Source organism: Hylobates moloch, unplaced genomic scaffold (genome assembly GCF_009828535.3).
Source record: "Hylobates moloch isolate HMO894 unplaced genomic scaffold, HMol_V3 SCAFFOLD_12, whole genome shotgun sequence".
Lineage (NCBI taxonomy): Eukaryota > Metazoa > Chordata > Mammalia > Primates > Hylobatidae > Hylobates > Hylobates moloch.
This window is the reverse complement of record NW_026652287.1, coordinates 104,221,250-104,245,438: the sequence shown is the minus strand read 5'-3', so window position 1 is coordinate 104,245,438 and position 24,189 is coordinate 104,221,250. Positions and strand designations below refer to the sequence as shown.

The following is a 24,189-nucleotide window of genomic DNA, read 5'->3' as shown; positions in this document are numbered from 1 at the left end:
CATGGATCTCCAATTAAAGTGAGGCAGAGTGGCTATGAATGTTCTTTCCAGCAGGTAAGAGCAAGGACAGAAAGTATAAGCAGGCAGCCTGTCTCCCAGGTCCACAATCTTGACACTACTCCAAAAGAGGCAAAAGAAACTGTCCATTTACAATTTAGCTGAGACCATCCAATTGTGAGATATGAAACACAAACAGATTTTGCTATAAGCAAAAATAATCCATCTCTTAGCAATCACTAAAAATATTCAATCCTCAAAATTGAAATATATCACTGAGCATTGTGGAGCCTCCCCAGCTTTCCACAATGGAAAGGAAAGGCTGTCTGTGGGCCGGAGTCTGAGTACAAAGAGGAGTTACATATACAAGAGACCAGATTTCTCAAGGTCTCTAGCATCATGTCTCTGTAAGGCCCTCTCAGCTGGAGCCAACTGCTCCCACTTCCTCCAAGTGAAACTCACAGACAGATCCATCAAAGTGACTAAGCCTGCAACAACATATTCTTTAATCTCAAATTATCCACATTTAAGGATAGAGAAATTATGACGAACCCCATATTCTTCAACTGTCTCTGTTGTAGCCAGAAGCTACAACTTTCAATATCAAGGACAAAGAATGGATGAGAAACTGACATACGTGCTAGGGAAAGAACACGGCATTTACCTACCCATCTCATCTTTGCCGAAATAAAGGCCAAGAAAGGGTGTATCTCCAAGTCCAACCACTTGAAGCCTATCTGTGAAAGATACTAGGCAGAGGCAAGATCCTTTCTCACAAGACTTCCTCTGTTCCCTGTCATCACTGAATTAAATCTTGTGCTAGTTTGTTAAGTATTTTCACTGTGACTCTTTTTTTTTTCTCGGTTACAATGGTTTACACGTATATACGCCTTCATCTCAAAGCTATGGCTTATTTCTGTTATAGAAAATTTTATTTGCTTAATGTTTGTTACAGAAACTTAAGCTAACTCAGCATTTTTCCATTTAAGTTACTGTGAAAAAGAGACAACACAGCAGGCCAGAGACTGCTATTCTTTGCTCTTCCAAGGTTCAACCTTGGCTGGAGTCTGGACTTTAGGTTTCGGGAGGTTTCCCATTGTTCCCGGTAATGAGAAGTAGCTCCATGTGCCTAAATTGTCTTAGGCTAAACACCTCCTGTTCTTCTGGAGGTCTAGAATTGTGGTATGTGCTAGAAAGCGAGTCCAATATAAACTCTGAGCAATGGGTGCTTAAGACGACTTCCTGGAACACATCTCACACGTGTTGTTTTAAGTCCCAGAGGGAGCTTCAATGAAGCACATCCTGTGTGATTTCATTAAGATTCTTGAAGATTGTGCCTGGTTTCCTCTGGACTTGGGTCTGAGCCTTTTCCTTTTACTGAGTTTGCTCTGGATTCTTTTGGTGTGGTAAATCATAGCCATTGAGTATGACAAAATGCTGAGTCCTGTGAGTCTTCCTAGCAGATCATCAAATCTGGAAGGGGTCTTGAGGACTCCAGCAGTCATTCATTATGATTTCTAAAATTGTGTACATAGGTCCATAAAAGTCCATGTAGATTCTCTTCGAGGTCAAGGTACGCCATATATGGTGCCACCTATATGCACAGCTTTGTGGTAAACGCGCTGAGGGAACTGAAAATTATAATAAAAAATACCCTGCTGTGTATGGCCATTTACCAACACACACATATATACTGAGGGTCTACTAAGGAACAAAAAGGAACGGGGCAGTGGTTGGACGTGGGAATGATAAAGGAAAAAGAAATGGCCACAATGTGTCTGGTTTGAGTAACAAGACAGAAATTAGGGGGATTCACTGATGTTCTTCAGGCATCTCAAACACACCTAAAACAACATGCATGCCTTAGCCCTTCTCTACTCCTTCTCCCCACCCCTCCCACATACCCTCAAACCCAGACATTCTCCGTCTTTTCTACAGTCACAATAGCTTATGCAGGCATTAAAGAGTGAGTCTGGTTTATCTCATTTGCTTGAAGGAATGGCCAAGATGTACTGTCAAATAAGAATAGTAGATTATAAATAAATGAGCACAGTTTGACCCATTTTAGTAAAAACAAGTGGTGACCAGGAAACAAAGATCCACCTTATGAGAAGCAATAAAGTGGTTAAGGACATGGATTCTGAAGCCAGTGCAGTGGCTTCCAGTCCCCAAACCCAAATTTCATAATTGTGAAATCTTTGACAAATTCCTTAATCTTTCTGTACCTCAGTTTTCTAATCTATTAAAGGGGGGAAGTAACATTATGGAGTTGTCATAAAGGTTAAAAGAGCTGACACATGTAAAACATTCAAAACAATGTCTGATACACAGTAATAATTTATGTTTGTGTTATGATGATTATGGGTACATCCCCACGGCCAAGGTCATGGCTACATGATACACGCATATAGGCTCAGTGAGTGCAAATACAGAAAAGGCATGGAAGGATGACCAGTGGGTAACGACATGAGAAACATCCAACCTGGAGAGACGGATTTAGGAAAACTCTGTAGATCACTGACAGTAAAGTGTCTTCAGCGCAAATTAACTCAGTCATGGGGTGAAGGACAAGTTAGAAAACAGCAATGACCATGATGGATGCTGGGAAGTAAAGCTGTTTTACAGATGGAAGAAAGACACAGACCCTAAAAAGGAAAAAAGCCAGGAATTCACAGAAGCCACGAACGGACCTTCAAGTCAGAGATTTAGCAGTATGGAGGTCCAAAAAGAGTGAGGGGGTCAAAAGGGACCTTTCTGAGACGTGCTTAAGTCGGGCAACAGTGGTGGAAGCCATTTAGTAGTATCTGGGGAGTAAAAGGAAATGTAAAGGGGTGGGGACAGTGCACAGAATAGTTACTCAGGGCATGTGTGTGGAAGAAAGAATAACCAGAGCTTGATAGGCAAGGAAGGGTGAAATAGGTTGGAAACGAGGCTTGAGATCTGAATAAAGCTATAGATTATGGGAAAGAAGCTGGTTAATAAGGAGAAGTTAAAAGACTAAACAAGAGTATGAAAGAGGACTTAGACAAGTTTGGTTGGGGAAGGTTGTGTGGGTCTAACAAAAAAATGTAAGAGTGGTCTTAGAAAAGGAATGACCCCTTCTCCATTGAGGATATAACAAGGCTTACAGAGCTGGAGGATTTTACATACAACCTTCCCATGGAGTACGTAACTCTGAATGATATGCAGATCACCCTGATATAAGATCTGTTGACAGAAATATTTAAGAAGCCCAATATAAAAGATTACAGGACTTCTACTCCAGATAATTTAGGATTTCTATTCAAATATTGAGACAAACCACCAGAAAACTTATGACTCTGGAATTTAGTTTTTTCTGTTTTCTGAGCCCTTTAGTATTATAAACGAAGCAAAGAAATCAAAGATATACAAAAGAACCAAATGGAGGCCAGGCGCAGTGGCTCACACCTGTAATCCCAGCACTTTGGGAGGCTGACGCAGGCAGATCACAAGATCAGGAAATTGAGACCGTCCTGGCTAACACAGTGAAACCCCGTCTCTACTAAAAATACAAAAAATTAGCGGGGCGTGGTGGCGGGCACCTGTAGTCCCAGCTACTCGGGAGGCTGAGGCAGGAGAATGGCATGAACCCGGGAGGCAGAGCTTGTAGTGAGCAGAGATCACGCCACTGCACTCCAGCCTGGGCAACAGAGCGAAGACTCCATCTCAAAAAACAAAACAAAACAAAACAAAACAAAACAAACAAAAAAAACCCAAAACCAAATGGAAATTAAACAACTGAAAAATTCAAAAACCAAAATAAAAACTCATTGGACAAGCTCAACAGTAGACTGCATATGGCAGAAAAAAAGAATCAGTGAGCTGAGAAAAAGTCAACAGAAATTAACCAATATGAAAAAAAAGGAAAAATAGACCAGAAAAGGGGGGTAAACATGAAAGCACAAGAGACCTCTGAGACAGTAACAAAAGATCCACCATTCGTATCACAGAGAGGAGAAAGAGTAGGGATGAAAAAATATTTCAAGAAATAATGGTTAAAAATTCCCAAATTTGGCAAAGGGCATAAACCTAGAGATCAAAAAGCTAAACAAAAACCAAACATGATACACTCAAAAAAATTCCATGTCACACACCTCATAACCAAACTTCTGAACACTACAAAAAAAACAAAACACTTTGAATGCAGGTTGATAAAAATGACACATTACAAACTAGGGAACAATGGTTCAATTGGCAACAGATTTCTCATCTGAAACCATAGCGGACAGAAGGAACAAACATGTTTGTCAAGTACTAAAGGAACTGCAGACCCTAAATCCTATTATCCCACAAAAATATCCCTCAGGAATGAAGGGAACATAAAGACACTTTTAGAGACACCAGCAGACTGACCCTAGAAAAAAGGCTACACAAGTTCGCCAAACAGAAAGAAAATGTTAATAGAAGGTGGCTTAGAATTTCAAGAAAGAATAGTGGAATGGGTAAAGAGATCAACAAGCAATACTTCCTGTGACTTTTGTAAAATATATTTGACAGTGGAAGCAAAAATTACATTTTCCAACATGGTGCTCAATTTTGAAGAGGAATTACTTTAGACAATTATATTAACAGGCAAGGTGAAGGGACCAATGGAAGTAAGGTTTCTATACATCAAAGTGCTAAATTTTTCATACCATTAACTGTAATTATGTTACATATGTACATTATACTACTTAAAGCAACCACTAAAAAAATTAATACAAAGAAATATATTTTAAAAACACTACAAATATATCAAATGGAATTCTAAAAAATGTTAAAGACAAAAAGAAAAAAAACCCCAAAAAACCCAAGAAAGAAGCAAAAGGAAACACAAAAAACGAATCATAAAATAGCAGACATAGCACTAACATAATTATTGTAAACTTTAAATGGTTTAAATACACCAATACAAGACAGAAATATGCAAACTGGGGCCAGACACAGTGACTCATACCTGTAATCCCAGCCACTTTGGGAGGCTGAGGTGGGCAGATCACCTGAGGTCAGGAGTTTGAGACCAGCCTGGCCAACGTGATGAAACCCCGTCTCTACTAAAAATATAAAAATTAGCTAGGTGTGGTGGCAGGCACCTGTAATCCCAGCTACTTGGGAGGCTGAGGCAAGAGAATGGCTTGCAGACTGCGCCACTGCACTCCAGCCAGGGCGACAGAGCAAGACTCCGTCTCAAAAAAAAAAAAAAAAAAATGCTGGGCATGGTGGCTCATATCAGTAATCCTAGCACTTTGGGAGGCTGAGGCGGGTGGGTCACCTGAGGTCAGGAGTTCGAGACCAGCCTGGCCAACATGGTGAAACCACATCTCTACTAAAAATACAAAAAATCAGTCAGGCGTGGTGGCAGACGCCTGTAATCCCAGCTACTCAAGAGCCTGAGGCAGGAGAATCACCTGAACCCGGGAGGCGGAGGTTGCAGTGAGCAGAGATCGCACCACTCCACTACAGCCTGGGCAACAAGAACAAAACTCCGTCTCAAAAAAAAAAAAAAAAAAAATGCAAACTGGATATAAAACCACAGCCCAAATATATGCTGTTCACAAGAAACTTACTCCCAATATAGTGATATAGATAAGGTTTTAAAAAATGATGAAGTATGAATCATGCAAGCATTAACCAAAACGTAAGAGTGACCAAATATCAGATAAAAATTGGTAAGAGTATTAACAGGAGCAAAAAAGGACATTACTTAATTATAAAAGGGTCGATACACCAAGAATACTAAGCAAACCTACATGTGTATATACCAAACAACAGAGCTTTAAATTATGTGGAGCAAAAACTGATAGAACTTAAAGGAGGAATAGATAATTCCATAATTATAGTTCAGGACTTCAACATCCTTCTCTTGGCAATTGATAGAAATACTAGACAGAAAATCAGCAAGGATACAGGAGACCTAAGTAACACCACCAACTAACGGGATCATACAAACATTTACAGAAACTCCACCAAATGACCAAGAACACACTTTCTTTTCAAGCAGCTATATGAAACAAGACAGCCTATGTCCTGGGTCATAAGGAAAAAAAGTCAACAAATGTAAACAGTAACATCAAATGCAAAACAAATTAGAAATCAATAACAAATAGCAGGGAATACTCCAAACACTATTAAACAATATACTTCTAAATAATTCATGGGTTAGAGAAGATGTCTCAAAAGGAATCAGGAAATCTTAGAACTGAGTAAGATAATCAAAAGCATATTAAGACTTGTGGGATGAAACTAACAGCAGTGTAAGAAAAATGTATAGAACTTAAAGCTTATATTAAAAAAGAAAAAAGCCTCAAATCAATAACCTAAACATCCACCTCAGGAAACCACTGAGTCAAATACAACCAAAGCAAGTAGGAGAAAGGATACAATACAGATCAGAGCAGACACCAGTGAAATTAAGAACAGAGACTGGAGAAAAATCAGTGATATAAAGTGCTATTTCTTTGAAATGATCAATGAAATTGACATATGTCTACAAAGACTGACAACAATAAGTGATACATTTCCAATATCAAGAATACAACAAGGAACATAAGTACAGATCCTGCTGCCATCAAGAGGATAAAAGGAAATATTTCAAAGAATGCTACAAATTAGAATATTTACATAAAATGAACACTTCCTTAAGAAAATCTATAAAAATTCATCCAATATGAAATACTCTGAATAGTTCTATACCTATTAAATAAAATAAATATATAATTAAAAAGCATTCAAAAGGAAAATCTCCAGGTCCCACTTCTTCACTGGAGAAAGCTACCAAACATTAAAGGAACAAATAACACCAATTCTACATACGATCTTCCAAAAAAACAGAAGAGAATTCCTTCCAATTCATGTTAGGAGGCTAGTTATCATCTAGACATCAAAACCAAACAGTAACAGTTGAAGAAAGAAAACTACAGATTATCACTCATGAAATCAGAGGAAAGCTTCCTCAACAAAATACTAGCAAATGAAATACTGTAGCATAGTATACAAACAAAATTATACTCCATGACCAAGTAGGGCTTATCACAAGGATGTGAGGCTCGTTCAATACTTGAAACTCAGTCAAGGTAACACATCATATTAACTGACTATAGAAGTAACATCACATAATTAAATCAATTGGTGGAGAAAAAGCATATGACAAAATTCAACACTTATTAATAATAACCAAAAAAATCCCAGCAAATTAGGAATAGAGGGAAACTTTCTAAACTCGATAGAGAAACTCTTTGGAAGAAACTTTCAACATCATAATAATGAGAAACTGAACATTTTCGCCTACCATCAGGAACAAGGCATGGATAACTTGTCACTATTCGTATTCAATATCACACCGGAAATCCTACCTAGTACAATAACATGAGAAAAGCAAATAAAAGGTATACAGATGGGAAGCAAGAAATAAAACTGTCCCAAATTGCAAATGACATTTCTATATTTAAAATCCTAAGGATTCTCCCAAAAGAAATGGCAAGAAATAATGAGTTTAGGAAGGTTGCAAGACAGCAAAATAAGATTGAAAAAATGTTTCTGTATACTAGCCAACATCATGTGAAAATTGAAACTTTAAATATCAATGCCATTTACAATCACTCAAAAAACTATGAAGCTATAAATCTTATTTTAAATGTGCAGGAGTTATACTGTGTAAACTATAAAACAGTAATGAAATATATCAAAGAAAATTTAAATAAATGAAAAGATAGGCTATGTTCATGAATTGGAAGACTAAGATGCCAATTTTCAACATATTGATCTACAGATTTAACTCCATTTCTATCAAAATCCAAGCAAGAATATTTGAAAAACAGAAAAACCAATCCTAAAGTGTATATGGAAAGTCAAACTAGGAATGCTAAGTGAATTTTAAATAAAAATAGTAAGAAAAAAGAAATCACATTACCTAATTTTGAGATTTATCATACAGCTATAGCAATCAAGTACACCAACAGATGGGAATCAAGAAAAATTCTCAGTGTTAGTGTTTAAAACCCATTAAAAAAGGATTTTTAAATCAAAGACCTAAACAGTATTAAGTGGTACAATAAAATGTGCGCATTCATGTTTCCTTTAATCCTTAAATATAAAAGTATTTCATAACTCAAAGCCTTCATATTTCTCATAAAAACAATGCTTCTTAAAAAGAGACAATGTTGTAGAACAAAGACATTCAGTAAGTTTCCATACCTTCCCTTACTAACTTTCCTGACACAGGACAGAAATGTACATACAAGACAACGGTATAAAAGAAGTGTCTGCATTTCATTTTCTTTTCTATGTCACCTCTTTCTGTTTATAAAAATTCCTGAGATAACACTGCACTGTAAACTAATAAGAAAGATGGAGCTAAAGGTTTTCCTAAGTGCACAGTAACCACTGGGTGTTTTTCCAGGATGAATTCAGATGGAGAATAAGGCTCTAAGCTGTGTGATTTTCTAATATGACTCCTTAGGTGACAAATGACATTCAGCAACAGAAGGTTTTCTCACAGTGAAGACACTTGTGGGGTTTCTCTTTGGTATGTACGATCAGATGCCATGTAAGATGCTTCCTCTTGCAAAAGATTTTCCTCAGTGGTGACATTCAAAAAGTTTTTCCCCAATAAAAGTTCCTGGATGTGGACTGAGGTCTGCCCACTTGTAAAAGGTCTTCCCACATCTGTTACACTGATGGGATTTCTCCCAGTATGCATCCTTTGATGCTGAGTGAGGGAAGAGCTGCGACTGAAGGCCTTTCCACATTCACTGCACTCATACGGCTTCTCTCCAGTGTGGATGATAGAGTGTCGAATGAGGTTTGTGCTCCAGCAAAATGTTTTCCCACACTCGATGCATTCATAGGGCTTCTCTCCACTATGAATCCGCTGGTGCCTCGTGAGGCCTGACCTGCGGTTGAAGGCCTTTCCACACTCCATGCACTCATAGGGCTTCTCTCCAGTGTGGATGCTGAAGTGGCGAATGAGGTCTGCCCTATTGCTAAAGGCTTTCCCACACTCTTTGCACTCGAAAGGCTTTTCTCCAGTGTGGGCCCTTTTATGCAAGATGAAAGTAGAGCAGTGGGTGAAGGCCTTTCCACATTCACTGCACACATAAGGCTTCTCCCCAGTGTGAATCCGCTGGTGCCTCTTGAGGTAGGATCGGTGGTTGAAAGCCTTCCCACACTCGAGGCACTCAAAGGGCTTCTCCCCAGTGTGGATGACATAGTGGTGAATCAGCGCTGCGCTCTCACAGAAGGCCTTCCCACATTCACTGCACTCATAGGGCTTCTCCCCTGTATGAGTTTGCTGGTGCCACATGAGGTATGACCTGTGTTTGAAGACCTTGCCACATTCGAAGCACTCGTAGGGATTCTCACCACTGTGGATAATGTAGTGTCGAATGAAACCTGGCCTATCTCGAAAGGCTTTGCCACACTCTTTGCACACAAAGGGTTTTTCTCCAGTGTGGCTCCTGTTATGCAAGACAAAAGTGGAGCGGTGGGTGAAGGCCTTTCCGCATTCACTGCACTTGTAAGGTTTCTCTCCACTGTGAATCCGCTGGTGCTGTGTAAGGTGTGACTTGCGATTAAAAGCCTTCCCACACTCCATGCACTTATAGGGCTTCTCCCCAGTGTGGACCATGTGGTGCTGCAGGAGGTATGTACTCTTGCTAAAGGTTTTTCCACACTCTGTGCATTCATAGGGCTTCACTCCAGAGTGAATCCTCTCATGCCGAGCAAGCAGGCGTTTCTTGTTAAACACTTTTTCACACTCATTGCATTTAAAGATATTTTCCTCTTCCTGAATAATTGGATTTTTACCTGATCCATGTGAGTCACAGTCATGGACATCATCTCCTAAGGAGACTTGATCCTGTATAATCCTTGAACACACACCATCAGCTGTCCCTAAACCATCATGTCTGGGGCTCATTTTTCCAGGAAGCTTCTCCTTTTGGGAATCTAACCCTGGTCTCAAGCGTTCTCCCTGCATTTCTGAAAACCCACCCTGATCCTTGGATTGCCCCAACTGGGAGTCCCCTGAAGCTCCTTGTGTTAGTTGTCCCCCAAAAGAGATTCCTTCAGACAAGGCTAGCTCACAGGTGGTAGGTTCTGTGCTCTTGGGTTTTCCTTTGTCACCTGAAAGAAATCCAACACACAGAAGGGCCTGTTAGTAATGTAAAAAGAGAAGAAACAAAATCACCACTTCAGTAAAAAAAATGAAGTTATTTGGGAGGCCGAGGCGGGCGGATCATGAGGTCAGGAGATCGAGACCACGGTGAAACCTCGTCTCTACTAAAAATACAAAAAAATCTAGCCGGGCGTGGTGGCGGGCGCCTGTAGTCCCAGCTACTTGGAGAGGCTGAGGCAGGAGAATAGCGTGAACCCGGGAGGCAGAGCTTGCAGTGAGCAGAGATTGCGCCACTGCACTCCAGCCTGGGTGACAGAGCGAGACTCCGTCTCAAAAAAAAAAAAAAAAAAAAATGAAGTTATAAATGGTGCCTTTATGTCTGTTATATTTTGCCATCTTGTACCCCAGATCTGTAATTTGTTTCTTTTATTTTCCTTGGATTCCTGACTCCTTGAAAGGGAGACCAGGTGAGGGGACAGGGCCTAGAGTGGAGATATCGCTTCAATTCTAGACTGAATATTTATATAGAGCTAACTTATAGGTCCCTAAATAGTTTATCCTAAATAGATGACTCTGGCTGAGGTCTGGTGGCACCAGAAAGACCAAGCAGTGAGTAGAAGGTTAGGTCTCTGAGCCACAAGATATCAGCTGAACTCTGGAAAAGGGATGAAGGCTGGAAACTTCACATGGCAATGTGGGCAATGTCTTGATTAATCGTGCTTGTGGAATAAAGCTCAATAAACTCTCAAACCAGAGCTCCAGTGAGTTTCCTGGGTTTGCAATGCTCTGTGCACATATTTTACACTCAATGCTGGGTGGGTAACAAGTCACTGAGGAAGCTTTGTGTTTGGAACTCCTTCAGCCCCACATCCCGTGTCCTCTTCTAATTTGTATGCTTTGTCTGTAATAAACAAAATTGTGAGTATAATAGGTTTTAGAAAGTGTTGTGAGTCTTTTTAGCAAGTTATGAAACCTGAGGGTGGTTTCAGGAAATCCCTGAATTTGCAGTTGGAATTAGAGCATTCAGGTAGACTTGACGAAGTCCTGGAGGACTGTGTCCTTAATCTTGAGTTTGGCTAATCCTGGGTAGAAAAAGATCAAGGCAGTTTTCCAATAGAAGGTACCCAGTGAAGTAAGTCCTACTGGTCACGAGAGAAAGTGGGAAAGACACTATAGCCTTAGGAGAAAGAATATGCAAAGGAGCTATAGCGCATGAGAGGGTGGTGGTGATGAGAATCTAGGGAAAGATGAGGCACAGGGGAGCTGATTCCCAAGATTCTGACCTAGGTGACAGCTGTGAAGAGCAGTGCCACTCTCAGGACAGGGCTCATAAGGCAGAGGTACCACTCTGGCACAGACATAATGCAAACTGGGAATAAAGAAGAACAGAGAGCTCAGAAATCCCCTTGCACATAGATGGCAAAGAGGCACAGCACCTCAGTGATGAGAGACTACTAAGGAATTAGAGCTAGAAAAATTGGCTACCCACATGGGGAATGGAAATATTGTATTCTATCACATTCTATACTCAAAACCAACTTCAGATTGATAAAGACTTAAATACCAAATGGCAAGTTTTACAACTTACAATAAAATAAACAAGAATACCTTTTCGATATTAGGGTAAAGCAACATTTTTTCCACAAGGCACAAAACCATTAATCACGTAAAAAAAACATAAATCAGACTACACTATGTAAGGAACTCATTGAACAAAAGATATTTTAAAGACAGTGGAAGGACAAAATTAAAAACTAGAAGACATACCGGCAGCAAATGTAACTGATAAAAGATAGGTATCTAGAATGTACAAAAATCAAATCAAAAAGAGAAAGCCAAAGAAGTTAACTGAAAAATAGGCATTTATCACCAAATAACATCTCACGGAGGAAAATACAGATTGGCTCAGAATCATAAAAGACACTAAACCACCCTACCAATGAGGAAAATGCAAATCAAGAGCACAAGAGATAATATTTTGTGTCCATTTGATCGGCAAAAATTGAGGGGCCTTATAGTTTCAAGTATTAGATAGGATACGGATCAACGGACCCTTCCAAAAATTCCTGAGAGGAATTTTTTGATATAGGCCCTTTAGAAAACAATGAGAATGGGCTGGGCGCGGTGGCTTACGCTTGTAATCCCAGCACTTTGGGAGGCGGAGGCGGGCGGATCTCGAGGTCAGGAGATCCAGACCACGGTGAAACCCCGTCTCTACTAAAAATACAAAAAAAATTAGCCAGGCGTGGTGGCGGGCGCCTGTAGTCCCAGCTACTCGGAGAGGCTGAGGCAGGAGAATGGCGTGAACCCAGGAGGCGGAGCTTGCAGTGAGCCGAGATTGCGCCACTGCACTCCAGCCTGGGCGACAGAGCGAGACTCCGTCTCAAAAAAAAAAAAAAAAAAAAAAAAGAAAACAATGAGAATGATCTTGCAAACTAGAACATTTGCATAGTCTATAATCCAATTATTTCACTCCAGAAACATCAAAAATGTGTCCCTACACATGTGAAAGATGAACAACATATATAAATGTCCACAGCATCACTGATATAAAAACATGTAAACAAGTACTCAGATAGTGAATGAATATATGAATACACTGTGAACCATGAACACTGAATTGTTGAATTTTCTTCAAGGGTAAGGAAGTTGAGTATATTTTTATGTTGAGTAAAGAAAGGATGAAGTTACAAAACAAGTAGAATATAAGTGAAGAAAAAATGTCCATGAAAAGGTATGATACAAACTCTTGAAAAAACTGGCCGTGGCCAAGGACAAGACCTCTTGCACCAGGGGAAAAGAGAAGCTACCGATATGAGAGGTTGAGAGGAATCTCTAAGGATTGCTGATTAAACAATATAAGTAGATGACACTGTCAACATGAAAACCTGCTAATACATCAGCAGTCATATGCTGAGTGGCTGGGGAAATATTAACTGTCTGGAACAAGGTCTGAATGCTGGAGTACCCCACGCAGGACAAAGAGCTGACCAGAGGCACAAAGCAGATAACAGAGATTAAGTTTTGGGAGTCTATTAACATCCCCTAGAAAAAAGATGATAAGAGTTTAGAGTAAGAGCATAAGGGGGCCGGGCCCGGTGTCTCACGCCTGTAATCCCAGCACTTCGGGAGGCCAAGGCGGGCGGATCACCTGAGGTCGGGAGTTCGAGACCAGCCTGACCAACATGGAGAAACTCCATCTCTACTAAAAATACAAAATTAGCCGGATGTGGTGGTGCATGCCTATAATCCCAGCTATTCGGAGGGCTGAGGCAGGAGAAACGCTTGAACCTGGGAGGCGGAGGTTATGGTGAGCCGAGATCGCGCCATTGCACTCCAGCCTGGGCAACAAGAGCAAAACTCCATCTCAAAAAAGAAAAAAAAAAAGCAGAAGGATAGGTTTCATGGAGGTGATAGAGGGATGAATTCAGGAGGCATGCATGATGTGAAATCGAAAGGCTCTGGACATAGGCTGGATGCAGGGACTCATGGAGGTGGAGGGGTTGACTTGTCTGAGGTTGGATCCAGTCCCGTAATCTGCCTGGATGGCAGAACCATTCACAGAAACTTGGGAGGTGGCAGGAGCGAGCAAGATCATGGGTTCCTTGTTAGGCATGTTAAGTTTTGTGCTTTTGGGATTTTCAAGTGGAGATGTGGCACTGAAGAGGGGATGATCTGGAACAGACTCTGAAGGGCTGAACAGGGACTGCACAGACACTCAGGGTTGGATGAGCAGCTCAAGGAACCCATGCGGGCAGAGGCCAAGGCTCTGCAGTGGCACCAATCCACACACCTGACAGATGGCCTCAGTGCCCTCAGCAGCCTGAGCATGGGACAGAGAAGGCCAAATGTCACCCTGAGGTTTTTGGAAAACAGGAGATATAGGAAGACATGGGCAAAGTACTGCTTCTTACTGTCTGATTGACACTCGGAATGGGTGGAAGGAGAAGGTGGGAGAGGCTGATAGGCAGAATATAACTGGAAAGAGAAATTGGGAGAGTAAGAAAGGCCCTATTCCCCAGAGTTCAGAAGGAAATGTAACGTATCATCACTCATCAATGTTTATATGACATGAGTAACACTCATAGCTTATTTTGATGAGTCACTTACTATGGCTAGAAACTATGCAGTTTTATGCATTAATGTATCACATGATTACATCTTCAAACTGCCCAATGGCATAAAAATAATGTTTTTCTTTTTTGTCTTTTACAAAAATAATTTCTAATAGCATTTTTCAGGAACAGACTGAGTGTAGTGGACTGAGTAGGTTCTCACCAGACCATCTGCTCTTCTCCTTGGACAGGCAGCTCAGCCACAATCCCTAGACTCACGGACCCAAGTACAGCCAAATGCCCAGTTCCCATGGGTGAGATGTGAGGGGAGGTCTGGAAGTGGGTATGACTTCCCTTATTCCCTTAATTCTCTACGAGCAAGAAGATGTCAGGACAACCTTAAAGCAACAGGTTGATGACAGAAGGACTCTAGGTCCTGAATAACTGTGTGGTACAGAGTTCCCTGCTGACCCACACAGACCTTGGTATGAGTGAAAAAGAGTTTTCATATGTGAATCATTTAAATTTTGGAGTTTGTTGGATATAGCAGTTGGTATTAACTTAGCCAAACTCATATACAAACTTCACTAGGGTCACAGAGTAGAAGACTGGCAAACCAGGTTTCAGGCACACAAGGTTGGAGCCCCAGGACCAATCTCAGTGCATACACCTCACTCCTCCCCAGGAGTGGTGACAAGTGCGATGGGGCTGGGAGGACGGAGAAACCACAGGTTAAAGGTCTCCAAGGCTCCCAAACCCTTAGAGAAGCCACAGTGAGAAGCTTCCCAAGAGATCCCAGGGCCAGCGGTCTCCTCGAAGTCTCAAGCCAGCAGGGACCCCGACCTCCCCAGATCTTGGCTCCTACCTGGACAGGTGCCTTGGGAGAGGTCTTCCTTCCTGGTCCATGGCTCCTGCCCATGCTCTAGGTGGTAGATCAGCTCAGGTCTGGGAACAGGACACCCTGTTTATGGAGAAAGAAAGTGGACACATGGATGTGGGTGAAAAGAAATACCTTCAATCTAGTCTGGGACTTCAGGATGGGGACCAGACCTTGGAATGAAGCTACACCCATCCATGGGAACAAAAAGTTTGCATGTAATCTAGAAACCAAGGGCAGGCCACGTCATGCTGCCACAGAATCTCTACTCCTAATAGTAAGTCAAAAACTAGTATTTATAGGCTATAACCATGTCCAGGGGACTATGCCAAGCATTTAAATGCATTAAAAAGTGAACAATATTTATGGAATGTCTTAGAGAAAAAGTGATATACTTTAAATATTGATTATTTTCATTTAAAACAAGGTATGTGTCTTCATTGATCTAGGTCTTTTTTTTTTTTTAAACATCCTAAGCTATGTTTTATAATGCTCTTCCTCTAAACCAAAGACTAAATGCGTCTGTTGCCCAGGCTAGAGTGCAGTGGCGCCATCTCCGCTCACTCGGCCTCCTGAGTAGCTAGGACTAAAGGCGCGTGCCATCATGCCTGGATAATTTTTTTGTTATTTTTAGTAAAAACGAGGTTTCACTATGATGGCCAGGCTAGTCCTGAATTCCTGACCTCAGGTGATCCACCCGCCTCGGCCTCCCAGAGTGCTGGCATTACAGGCATGACCCACCTGCCCAGCCATTAAATGAGGATTCCAGTTGAGGATTTCCTCACGGTATACCCAGGAAGTCCATATCATAATCAACACCATTTTATTGACAAAGAAACCCAGGCTCGGGGAGGTAAAGTGATTTGCTGAAGAGCACAGAACTGGTGAATGGCTGAGTCAATAAGGAAACTCAGGTCCTGCCATCTCTGTCTGTGCTGTTTAACCACAAAGCTCCACAACGCTACCCAGAAAGCGCCAGGTCAAAGTATGCCAACGACAATAATCATGATGAGGATGACGGTAACAGTACTGGTGGCAACAGAGATTGTAATGGCTCCCTGCACGCAGCCTGGTCTCCCAGGTGCTGTTCTGAGCTTTTTCATAAAATAACCCTCAACCCTGGCAACAGCCCTGGGATGCAAATATGGTAAGTCCTCATTTGAACAATGAGAACACTGAGGCACAGGCAAGTTCAGTAACTTGCCCAAGGCCATGGAGTTTTTAAAGAGCACAGCTGGGGCTGGACACCAGGGTTCTAGCTTCAAACTCTGCTCTCCCAAGCAATACAGTAAGGGGAAACCACGAGCACCAGAGTGGGTGGCAGAGGGTGGTGACGAGGCAGAGATGTGAGCTGGAGGATTCATTCTCAGGGACCAGCGGCCAGGATGAGGGGCAGGTCAGTGACTCCAGACCCCAGCATTTCATGAACCATTAAAATATTTAAAAACTGAACATCCTACTGTGATATGGTTACATAAGGATATTTACAGAAACTTCATCTAGCAGCACAGTGGCTCACATCTGTAGTCCCAGCTACTGGAGAGGGTGAGGTGTGAGGATCGCAGTGAGCTATGATCTTGCACCATTGTACTCCAGACTGGGCGACAAGAGTGAAACTCCATCAAAAAAAAAAAAAAAGCTCACAAAAGAAGAATTTTTTCTACACAAAAAAATTCAGTGATAGCTTCATAAAATGAAGGTGTTTCATCTGTGCTGAGTAAGTTAAACTGGATGAGGGACTCACAGGAGTGGCTAAATTTTCCTTACTTTGCTGAGGACAGGGATCCTGCGAGAATAAATGGAGCGTGAACACTGCCTGGAACAGGCCTGAGACACCCAATCAGTGCTCTGGGGATCTGGACTGTTAATTGCTTTTTTTTTTTTTTTTTTTTTGACACGAAGTCTTGCTCTACCATCAGGCTGGAGAGCAGCGGCGCGATCTCGGCTCACTGCAACCTCCACCTCCCTGGTTCAAGCGATTCTCCTGCCTCCACCTCCTGAGTAGCTGGGATTACAGGCAGGCGCCACCACACCCAGCTAATTTTTGTATATTTATTACAGACGGGGTTTCACCATGTTGGCCAGGATGGTCGCTATCAACTGACCTCGCGATCTGCCTGCCTTGCCCTCCCAAAGTGCTGAGATTGCAGGCATGAGCCACCATGCCCGGCCTGCTTTTCTTAAAAGTGATCCACTTTTTATTTTTCTTACATTTCTTCAAAAACGGAATCCTTATCACTCTGGTAAATGGAAAATCCAGAGTCACTTGTCTTGATGGCAAGTAACCATGAAAATGTAGCAATAAATCAAAACAACGTATACAAAAATTAGCTGGGCATGGTGGCACCTGCCTGTAATTCTAGCTACTCAGGAGGCTGAGGAATGAGAAATGCTTGAATCCAGGAGGCAGAGGTTGCAGTGAGCCATGATCAAACCACTGCACTCCAGCCTAGGCAACAGCGAGACTCTGTCTCAAGACAAACAAACAGTGCTGTTTGGTCCCTGTGAGCTCATGCTGCTTGTTCAGGGCTGTGAGCCTAAGGCTGCTCTCTCTGTAGAAAAGGAGAAATTACCAACAGTTTGCAGGATGTTAAGTCTCAGCACTAAACCACAGTTTTCCTCAAATGCTAAGGAGGCAAGATGAGAAGAAATAAAAGAACAACTTCCTCGGGTGTCTCTCAGCACCAGCTGATGTAGTGTCTGTCCAAGCACTCTCTGAAAAAGAGCTTCTCAACCTTAGCACAATTGACATTTAGGTCCAGGTAATTCTTTGTTTGTGAGATCGGGGGAAGAGGAGGAGAAAGGATCTGTCCTGTGCATTACAAGGATGTTTAGCGGCATTCCAGGTCTCCACTCACTAGCTGTCAATGTTATCATCTTAGGGTTTTTTTTTGTTTGTTTGTTTTGAGATGGAGTCTCGCTCTGTTGCCCAGGCTGGAGTGCAGTGGTGCAATCTCAGCTCACTGTAAGCTCCGCCTCCTGGGTTCACACCATTCTCCTGCCTCAGCCTCCCGAGTAGCTGGGACTACAGGCACCCGCCACCACGCCCGGCTAATTTTTTGTATTTTTAGTAGAGACAGGGGTTCACCGTGTTAGCCAGGATGGTCTCGATCTCCTGATCTCGTGATCCGCCCGCCTCGGCCTCCCAAAGTGCTGAGATTACAGGCGTGAGCCATCGCACCTGGCCCATCATCTCAGTTTTAACAACCAAAATGTCTCCACACATTGCCCAGTGTCCACTGAAGCTCAACATCGTCCCTGCTTGAGAACCACTAGCTTAGAAAGACATGAACAAGGTAAAGGGAGGAGGCTATGGTGAGAAAGGGGCCTCCCCAAGATTCGGTGGTCAGGGAAGGGCTGGGTGAGGAGGCAATGGTGGTGCTGAGAAGGGGCGGCCATGTGAAATGCTGAATTACCCTGAGAATACTCATCAAACAGAACAGCAAATGCAATGGCCTGAGGTGGGTGGGCACTTGGGGAAATAGCAAGAAGCCCAGCAAGGCTGCAGCAGAGTGACTTTAGAATCAGAGGACGTGAAGGTGATTGAAGGATGTGAAGGTTGCTTAGGATAACACCTGGTTGTGCGGAAGGTCAATGTCTCCTGGGGGCCTGCCTGACTCAACCCTTCTTGGTGAACATCCCACCACCCCTTACACCACAGACTGGGCTGTGGAGCAGATACGTGAGCAACCAGGCCCACCCAGGCAGATCCCGCTCTGAAACTCAAAAAAAGAACTGCAGACAGAGGCCGGTCTATGCTGGGCAGTGGGTGAGAGATGGAGGCAAGTATGAGCTGGAGGTGGAGCAGCATTTGCTGCCTCAAACACGCCCCAAAGAAGCCAGAGAAACAGACAAGAAATCTGGAGAGGAAGGAGGGGTCACAAAGAGTAAAACCTGGGGTGGTTACTCTTCCCTTGAACTTGCTGAGGCAGAAAAAACCATACAGAGTAGACAGTGACATGAGCAGACCCAGACAGAGAAACCAGGACACCATCGTGGTGGTTCTCAGTTCCTACTTCAACCCCTCATAACATACAGCTGGAAATCCTACCTTTGGGGTCTGCAAAACACCCCATTTCCTTCCACCACCTTCTTCTCCTTTGGCTAGGAGCCAAAGAGTACTCTTATTTCTTGTCCAAAGCGATACAGGGAGACTGTATAGGAAGAGGTGAGTGTAGGCCGGGCGCGGTGGCTCACACCTGTAATCCCAGCACTTTGGGAGGCCAAGGTGGGCGGATCACCTGAGGTCAGGAGTTTGAGACCAGCCCGGCCATCATGGTGAAACCCCATCTGTACTAAAAATACAAAAATTAGCCAGGCATGGTGGTGGGCACCTGTAATCCCAGCTTCCCAGCTACTTGGGAGGCTGAGGCAGGAGAATCGCTTGAACCTGGGAAGCGGAGGTTGCAGTGACCTGAGATCGTGCTACTATATCCAGTCTAGGTGACAGAGTGAGACTCCCTTTCAAAAAAAAAAAAAAAGGAAGAGGTGAGTGCAGAAAATGACTGAATTTGTGGGAAGGAGGCAAGGCCAGTAAGAGAGGCCTTCTTGACCCATCAGGCCTGGAGTCAGAGGATGGAACGAAGGAGGTGGCAGGTCCCCTGCATGCTGGAGGGGGAAGGCCTTACCCAGAGATACCAGGAGCCCACAGTTTTCCAGCATCACCTCCTGGTACAGGGTCCGCTGAGCTAGGTCCAGCTGCCCCCACTCCTCCTGGGTGAAAGTCACAGCCACATCATCAAAGGTCACAGACACCTGAAATGTCAAATAGAGGTAGTAGAGTTTGCTGTGGGACTATTGCATGTGCTTTGTTGGAAAAGGTGCAGCAAGATCAAGGCCCAAGTCACTGAGGGCCTCCTGAGGGCCTAACTTTGTACCAGGCTGAAGGAGGAAGGCAGACATTGCTTTGGACAGATTACGTAATGTAAAAGAGAAAAGCCTCCTATATAGGAGGCATCAAAGAATAACAGAAGACAACGGCAATAACTCGTGGATGGCGAGATGCAGACAATTAGAGTTCGAGGACCTCAAAGAAATGAGGAAGTAATGACAATAATAATAGCAATAATGTTGACAACCACAGTGCCTGAGCCTCTCTGGTCCAGCTCATGCTGAAGGCTTCATGTTCTGTTTTAAAGCAACTACAAGTCCCAAACTCTGAAGTCAGACTTCTCAAGTTTGAATCCAAACTCCTGAAACTGACACTTGCCAGTTTTGTGACCTTAGGACTTCATTTATCTCTGCCTCAATTTTCAGATGAATACAGAATTCCCATTTTCCCAACAACAGACATGAATTATTCTGGATTTTATTAATCCTCCCACAGCCCCTGAAGTATTACTAAACACCACCGCCAATCACCTCGATGTCACAGTCACTGACCTGAGGCTAAGGGAGCTCCACAGATTCTCCTAGTCTTTTGTGTTTTCTGTTTTTTTATTTGTTTGTTTGTTTCAGAGACAGGGTCTCACTCTATTACCCAGACTGGAGTGCAATGGCATGCTCAGAGCTCACTGTAACCTCGAACTCCTGGGCTCAAGCAATCCTTCAGCCTCAGCCGCCCAAGTAGCTGGGACTACAGGCACGCACCACTGTGCCCAACTATTTCTTTTTGGTAGAGCTGGGATCTTGCTATGTTGCCCAGGCTGGTCTCAAACTCCTAGCCTCAAGTGATCCTCTCACCTCAGCCTCCCACAGCACTGGGGCTACAGGTGTGAGCACCAAGCCCAGCCAGAGTTTTACATGTTATAAGCATGATTTATATATAAGAGACAGGATTTTAACCCAGGTCCCTCTGCTTCAGGGTTTAATACTGTGACCCCAACAATCCTCCACCACCCACATGAATCTACAATAATACAGTTGTGAAGCATTTCTACATATTTTTGCTATTTAATCTATTTTAGCAGCTCCTGAAAATATCCCCAAGATGTGGGCAACACCCTCATCACCAAATTCACGAGTGCCAAATGCCTGAGAAGGGGCAGTGCCTGGACCAGCTCATCCTCTCCCCTGGACCTCAGGGAGATTGCATAACGAACCATCAGCCTTTTCCTTCCCTGAGTCCTGCCAGCAGGTATCCCTAAGGCCAGTGTGCTTCAGGACCAGGAAACTCAAGTGGCTGAGGATAACGCAGGCTGTGGTCATGAGAACCCAGGCTTATGACTGGCCAAAATGCCCAATGGGCTGAAGGCAGGACGAACATCCAACAAAAGACCACAGGATCTTGCCCTTCCAGGCCATGTCTCAGCAGGTGGGGATGGGGGGAACCATGGTAACCTCACAAGTCCTCTTGGACCTCCTTAAACAACCAACACACTTTGCCTTTGTCCACACAGTCCTCTCTAACGGAATATCTGCCTGTCGCTTCCAATGGCCACTGTGACTTGCTGGAAAAAGACTGCAAAGTTCACCTCCAGGGCTTCTCAGCCAACTGTCTGCAAAAACAAAGGCTCTGGTGGTCCACACGCTAAATATGAGTTTCTGTTACTTAAGTGCTGTGTGACTTTCAGCAGGTAACTAAACAGGCTGGAGTCTTGACCTCCTCTTGTGTACGGCAGTGTTTATAATCGAATGTCACTTTAAGGAGATCAGGATTAAATGAGATGATAAACAATGCCCATTTCTCAGTTCACATCAAGGACTCAATGAAGGCCAACCGTTATAGTTCTTGTGTTATTATTTATGCTCTTTGTCCCCACAAAATCCTTAAGACCCCAACTCAGTAGCTGTCTAAAATTTTGCCAGATTCTCTATACAAAAACGCTAGACCAAAGGCAGGTGAGAAGGGGACTACTTTAGTCTGAACTGCCATGAAAGGCCGTTTTAAAGAACTGACATTTGAGCAGAGCCAACAAGATGTGAAAGGGTCTTGCAGAGATCTGAGGATAGTGTGAGGCTGAATGAACTGTAAAGGTGAAGGCTGAGGGGTGGGAAAGAACTCTGCGTGATCAGATTGGTGTGTCTGAAGAGCTGAGCCAGGGAGGAAAGGAAGGAAAGAAGGACAGAGGTGGTCAGCCATAGTGGACCGGGTAGGGCCTTGCAGGCCATGGCCGAGTTCGGATTATGTGTGTGACGGGGGTCCCTGGAGTGGAACTTCATCTATCCTTCAAGCAATTATTGAGCAGCTATCAGAGGCCTGACACTTTTGGCGGTGGAAAGCTGCAGAAGGGCTAACTAGAAGTGGGGCATCGTATGTGATTGGTTAGGCTGAACACGTATGGCTTTCTCTACTTGGTCCTCTTTTGGAGGCGGAGGCAAAAATTAGAAGAACAGTCAGTTACAAATCAAGTCCTATTTGGGGCCTACTGTTCCAGGAGTTACCGTTTAGCTTCCTGAAATGTCACCAGAGAGTAATCTAGCTCCTTGCAAGACTAACTTAAGGCAGTCTGGCTTCCAGAGTAGTTTATTGTAGAACAGGAGGCTGGTTTCCTGGGCAGGTTGCTACAAAAAAATTGTACGTTACAGCCCTATAATCTATGTATAGTCTGGCTACTGTCCGCTTCAATATTCAGTCTCTCAGGTACTACCACGACAGGAGATAAACCAAGTGACAAGCCTGCTCCACGTTTCATAAACAAAACTACAAAGAGGAATCCTGTGGCTGTCTTGGCTTCCGGCCTGCCCAGGAGGCTTCCCCGAACTAGCAGAAAAGCAGCAAGGCCGAAATCTCGTCCACTCACCTGCACCGGGTCCGTCAAAGCCATCGCCATACCGGGACCCTGAGGCCCTAGCGGGGCGGGGGCTGCCGCGAGCAGGGCGGGTCTCGCGGGCTCAGACGAGCCCCACCCCTTCCCTGCGCCGGGCCCGGTGACCTTGGCTGACAGTCGAACTCTCCCGTTACGGGGAGGCTCACGGTTCGCTCCGAGACGCGGAGGTCGCTGTCAGCCTCCTACCTGCTCATTTCCCCAGAGCCGCCAGGGAGGCGGCCACGGAACACCGCCCCCTCCCTAGAGCCGGCGTGGACGGAACCGTCGCGCCCAAATTACGTCCCATCCAAATGCCGGAAGTCCCGCCCCAAGCTTTGCAACCCACAGGAAACGCCCCTATCCTGGACCATCATTGGCCCCAGGGCCCGCCGTCGCACCTGGCAATGCCTTGTAGTTAATGTAGTTTTTCTCTACAAACCACCTGCAAAGGGGACCGATCCTGAGCCGGCAGGCCTCGGTGTAAAAGTCGCAGCGGGCCTGCAGCCCGGCTCAGGCCTGCCTCTGTCCTGGCGGCACAACTCGGAGGCCAAGCGTGAGACCGTCCATTCTTCGCCGGAGGAAATCGAGCCCCAGGAAGCAGGGACATTTGCCAGGGTCAGGGCCTGTACAGAGACCCTGGACCAGGCTCCGGACTCGGACTTCCACCTTGCATTATTTCCCCTCCGGATCCTCTTATACAGTTCAGTGGGCAGTCAGAGTAACCAAAGGGGGACGTCGAGCGGCGCGTTGCCTCAGGCCTGGAATCCCAGCGCCTTGGGAGGCCAAGGGGGGCGGATCGCTTGAGCCCAGGAGCTCAAGACCAGCTTGAGCAACATAGGGAGACTACCAAAAAAAAAAAATTTTTTTTTAAATAAGCTGAGTGTGCTGGCGCACACCTGTGGTCCCAGAAGGCTGAGGCAGGTGGATCGCTTGGACAGGACAGGAGGAGTTTGAGAACAGACGACAGGAGTTTGAGACCAGTCTGGGCGACAGAGCGAGACCTCATTGGTACCAAAAAAAAAAAAAAAAAATAGGGCGCGGTGGCTCACGCCTGTAATCCCAGCACTTTGGGAGGCCGAGGCGGGTGGATCACGAGGTCAGGAGATCGAGACCATCCTGGCTAACACGGTGAAACCCTGTCTCTACTAAAAATGCAAAAAATTAGCCGGGCGTGGTGGCGGGCGCCTGTAGTCCCAGCTACTCGGAGAGGCTGAGGCAGGAGAATGGCGTGAACCCGGGAGGCGGAGCTTGCAGTGAGCCGATTGCGCCACTGCACTCCAGCCTGGGCGACAGAGTGAGACTCCGTCTCAATATATATATATATTTTTGAGACAGGGTCTCACTCTGTTGCTCAGGCCATAGTGCAGTGGCACCATCACAGCTCACTGCAGCCTCAAACTCCAGGGTTCAAGTGATCCTCCAACCTCAGCCACCCAAGTAGCTGGGACTGCAGGCACG

The 24,189-nt window shown here is 44.2% G+C and overlaps 1 protein-coding gene across 1 annotated transcript; it reads right to left on the bottom strand.

Moving 5' to 3' along the window:
* Positions 1–802: 802 nt before the first annotated feature.
* Positions 803–23,015, bottom strand: LOC116479266 (zinc finger protein 805). The gene is made up of 4 exons (XM_032171307.2): positions 22,726–23,015; positions 19,672–19,798; positions 15,032–15,127; positions 803–10,119 (listed from the first exon to the last, which is right to left on the bottom strand). The coding sequence occupies exons 1-4, from the start codon at positions 22,753–22,755 to the stop codon at positions 8,489–8,491; spliced, it is 1,884 nt and encodes a 627-aa protein (XP_032027198.1). The 5' UTR covers positions 22,756–23,015; the 3' UTR covers positions 803–8,488.
* Between the last annotated feature and the right edge of the window lie 1,174 nt (positions 23,016–24,189).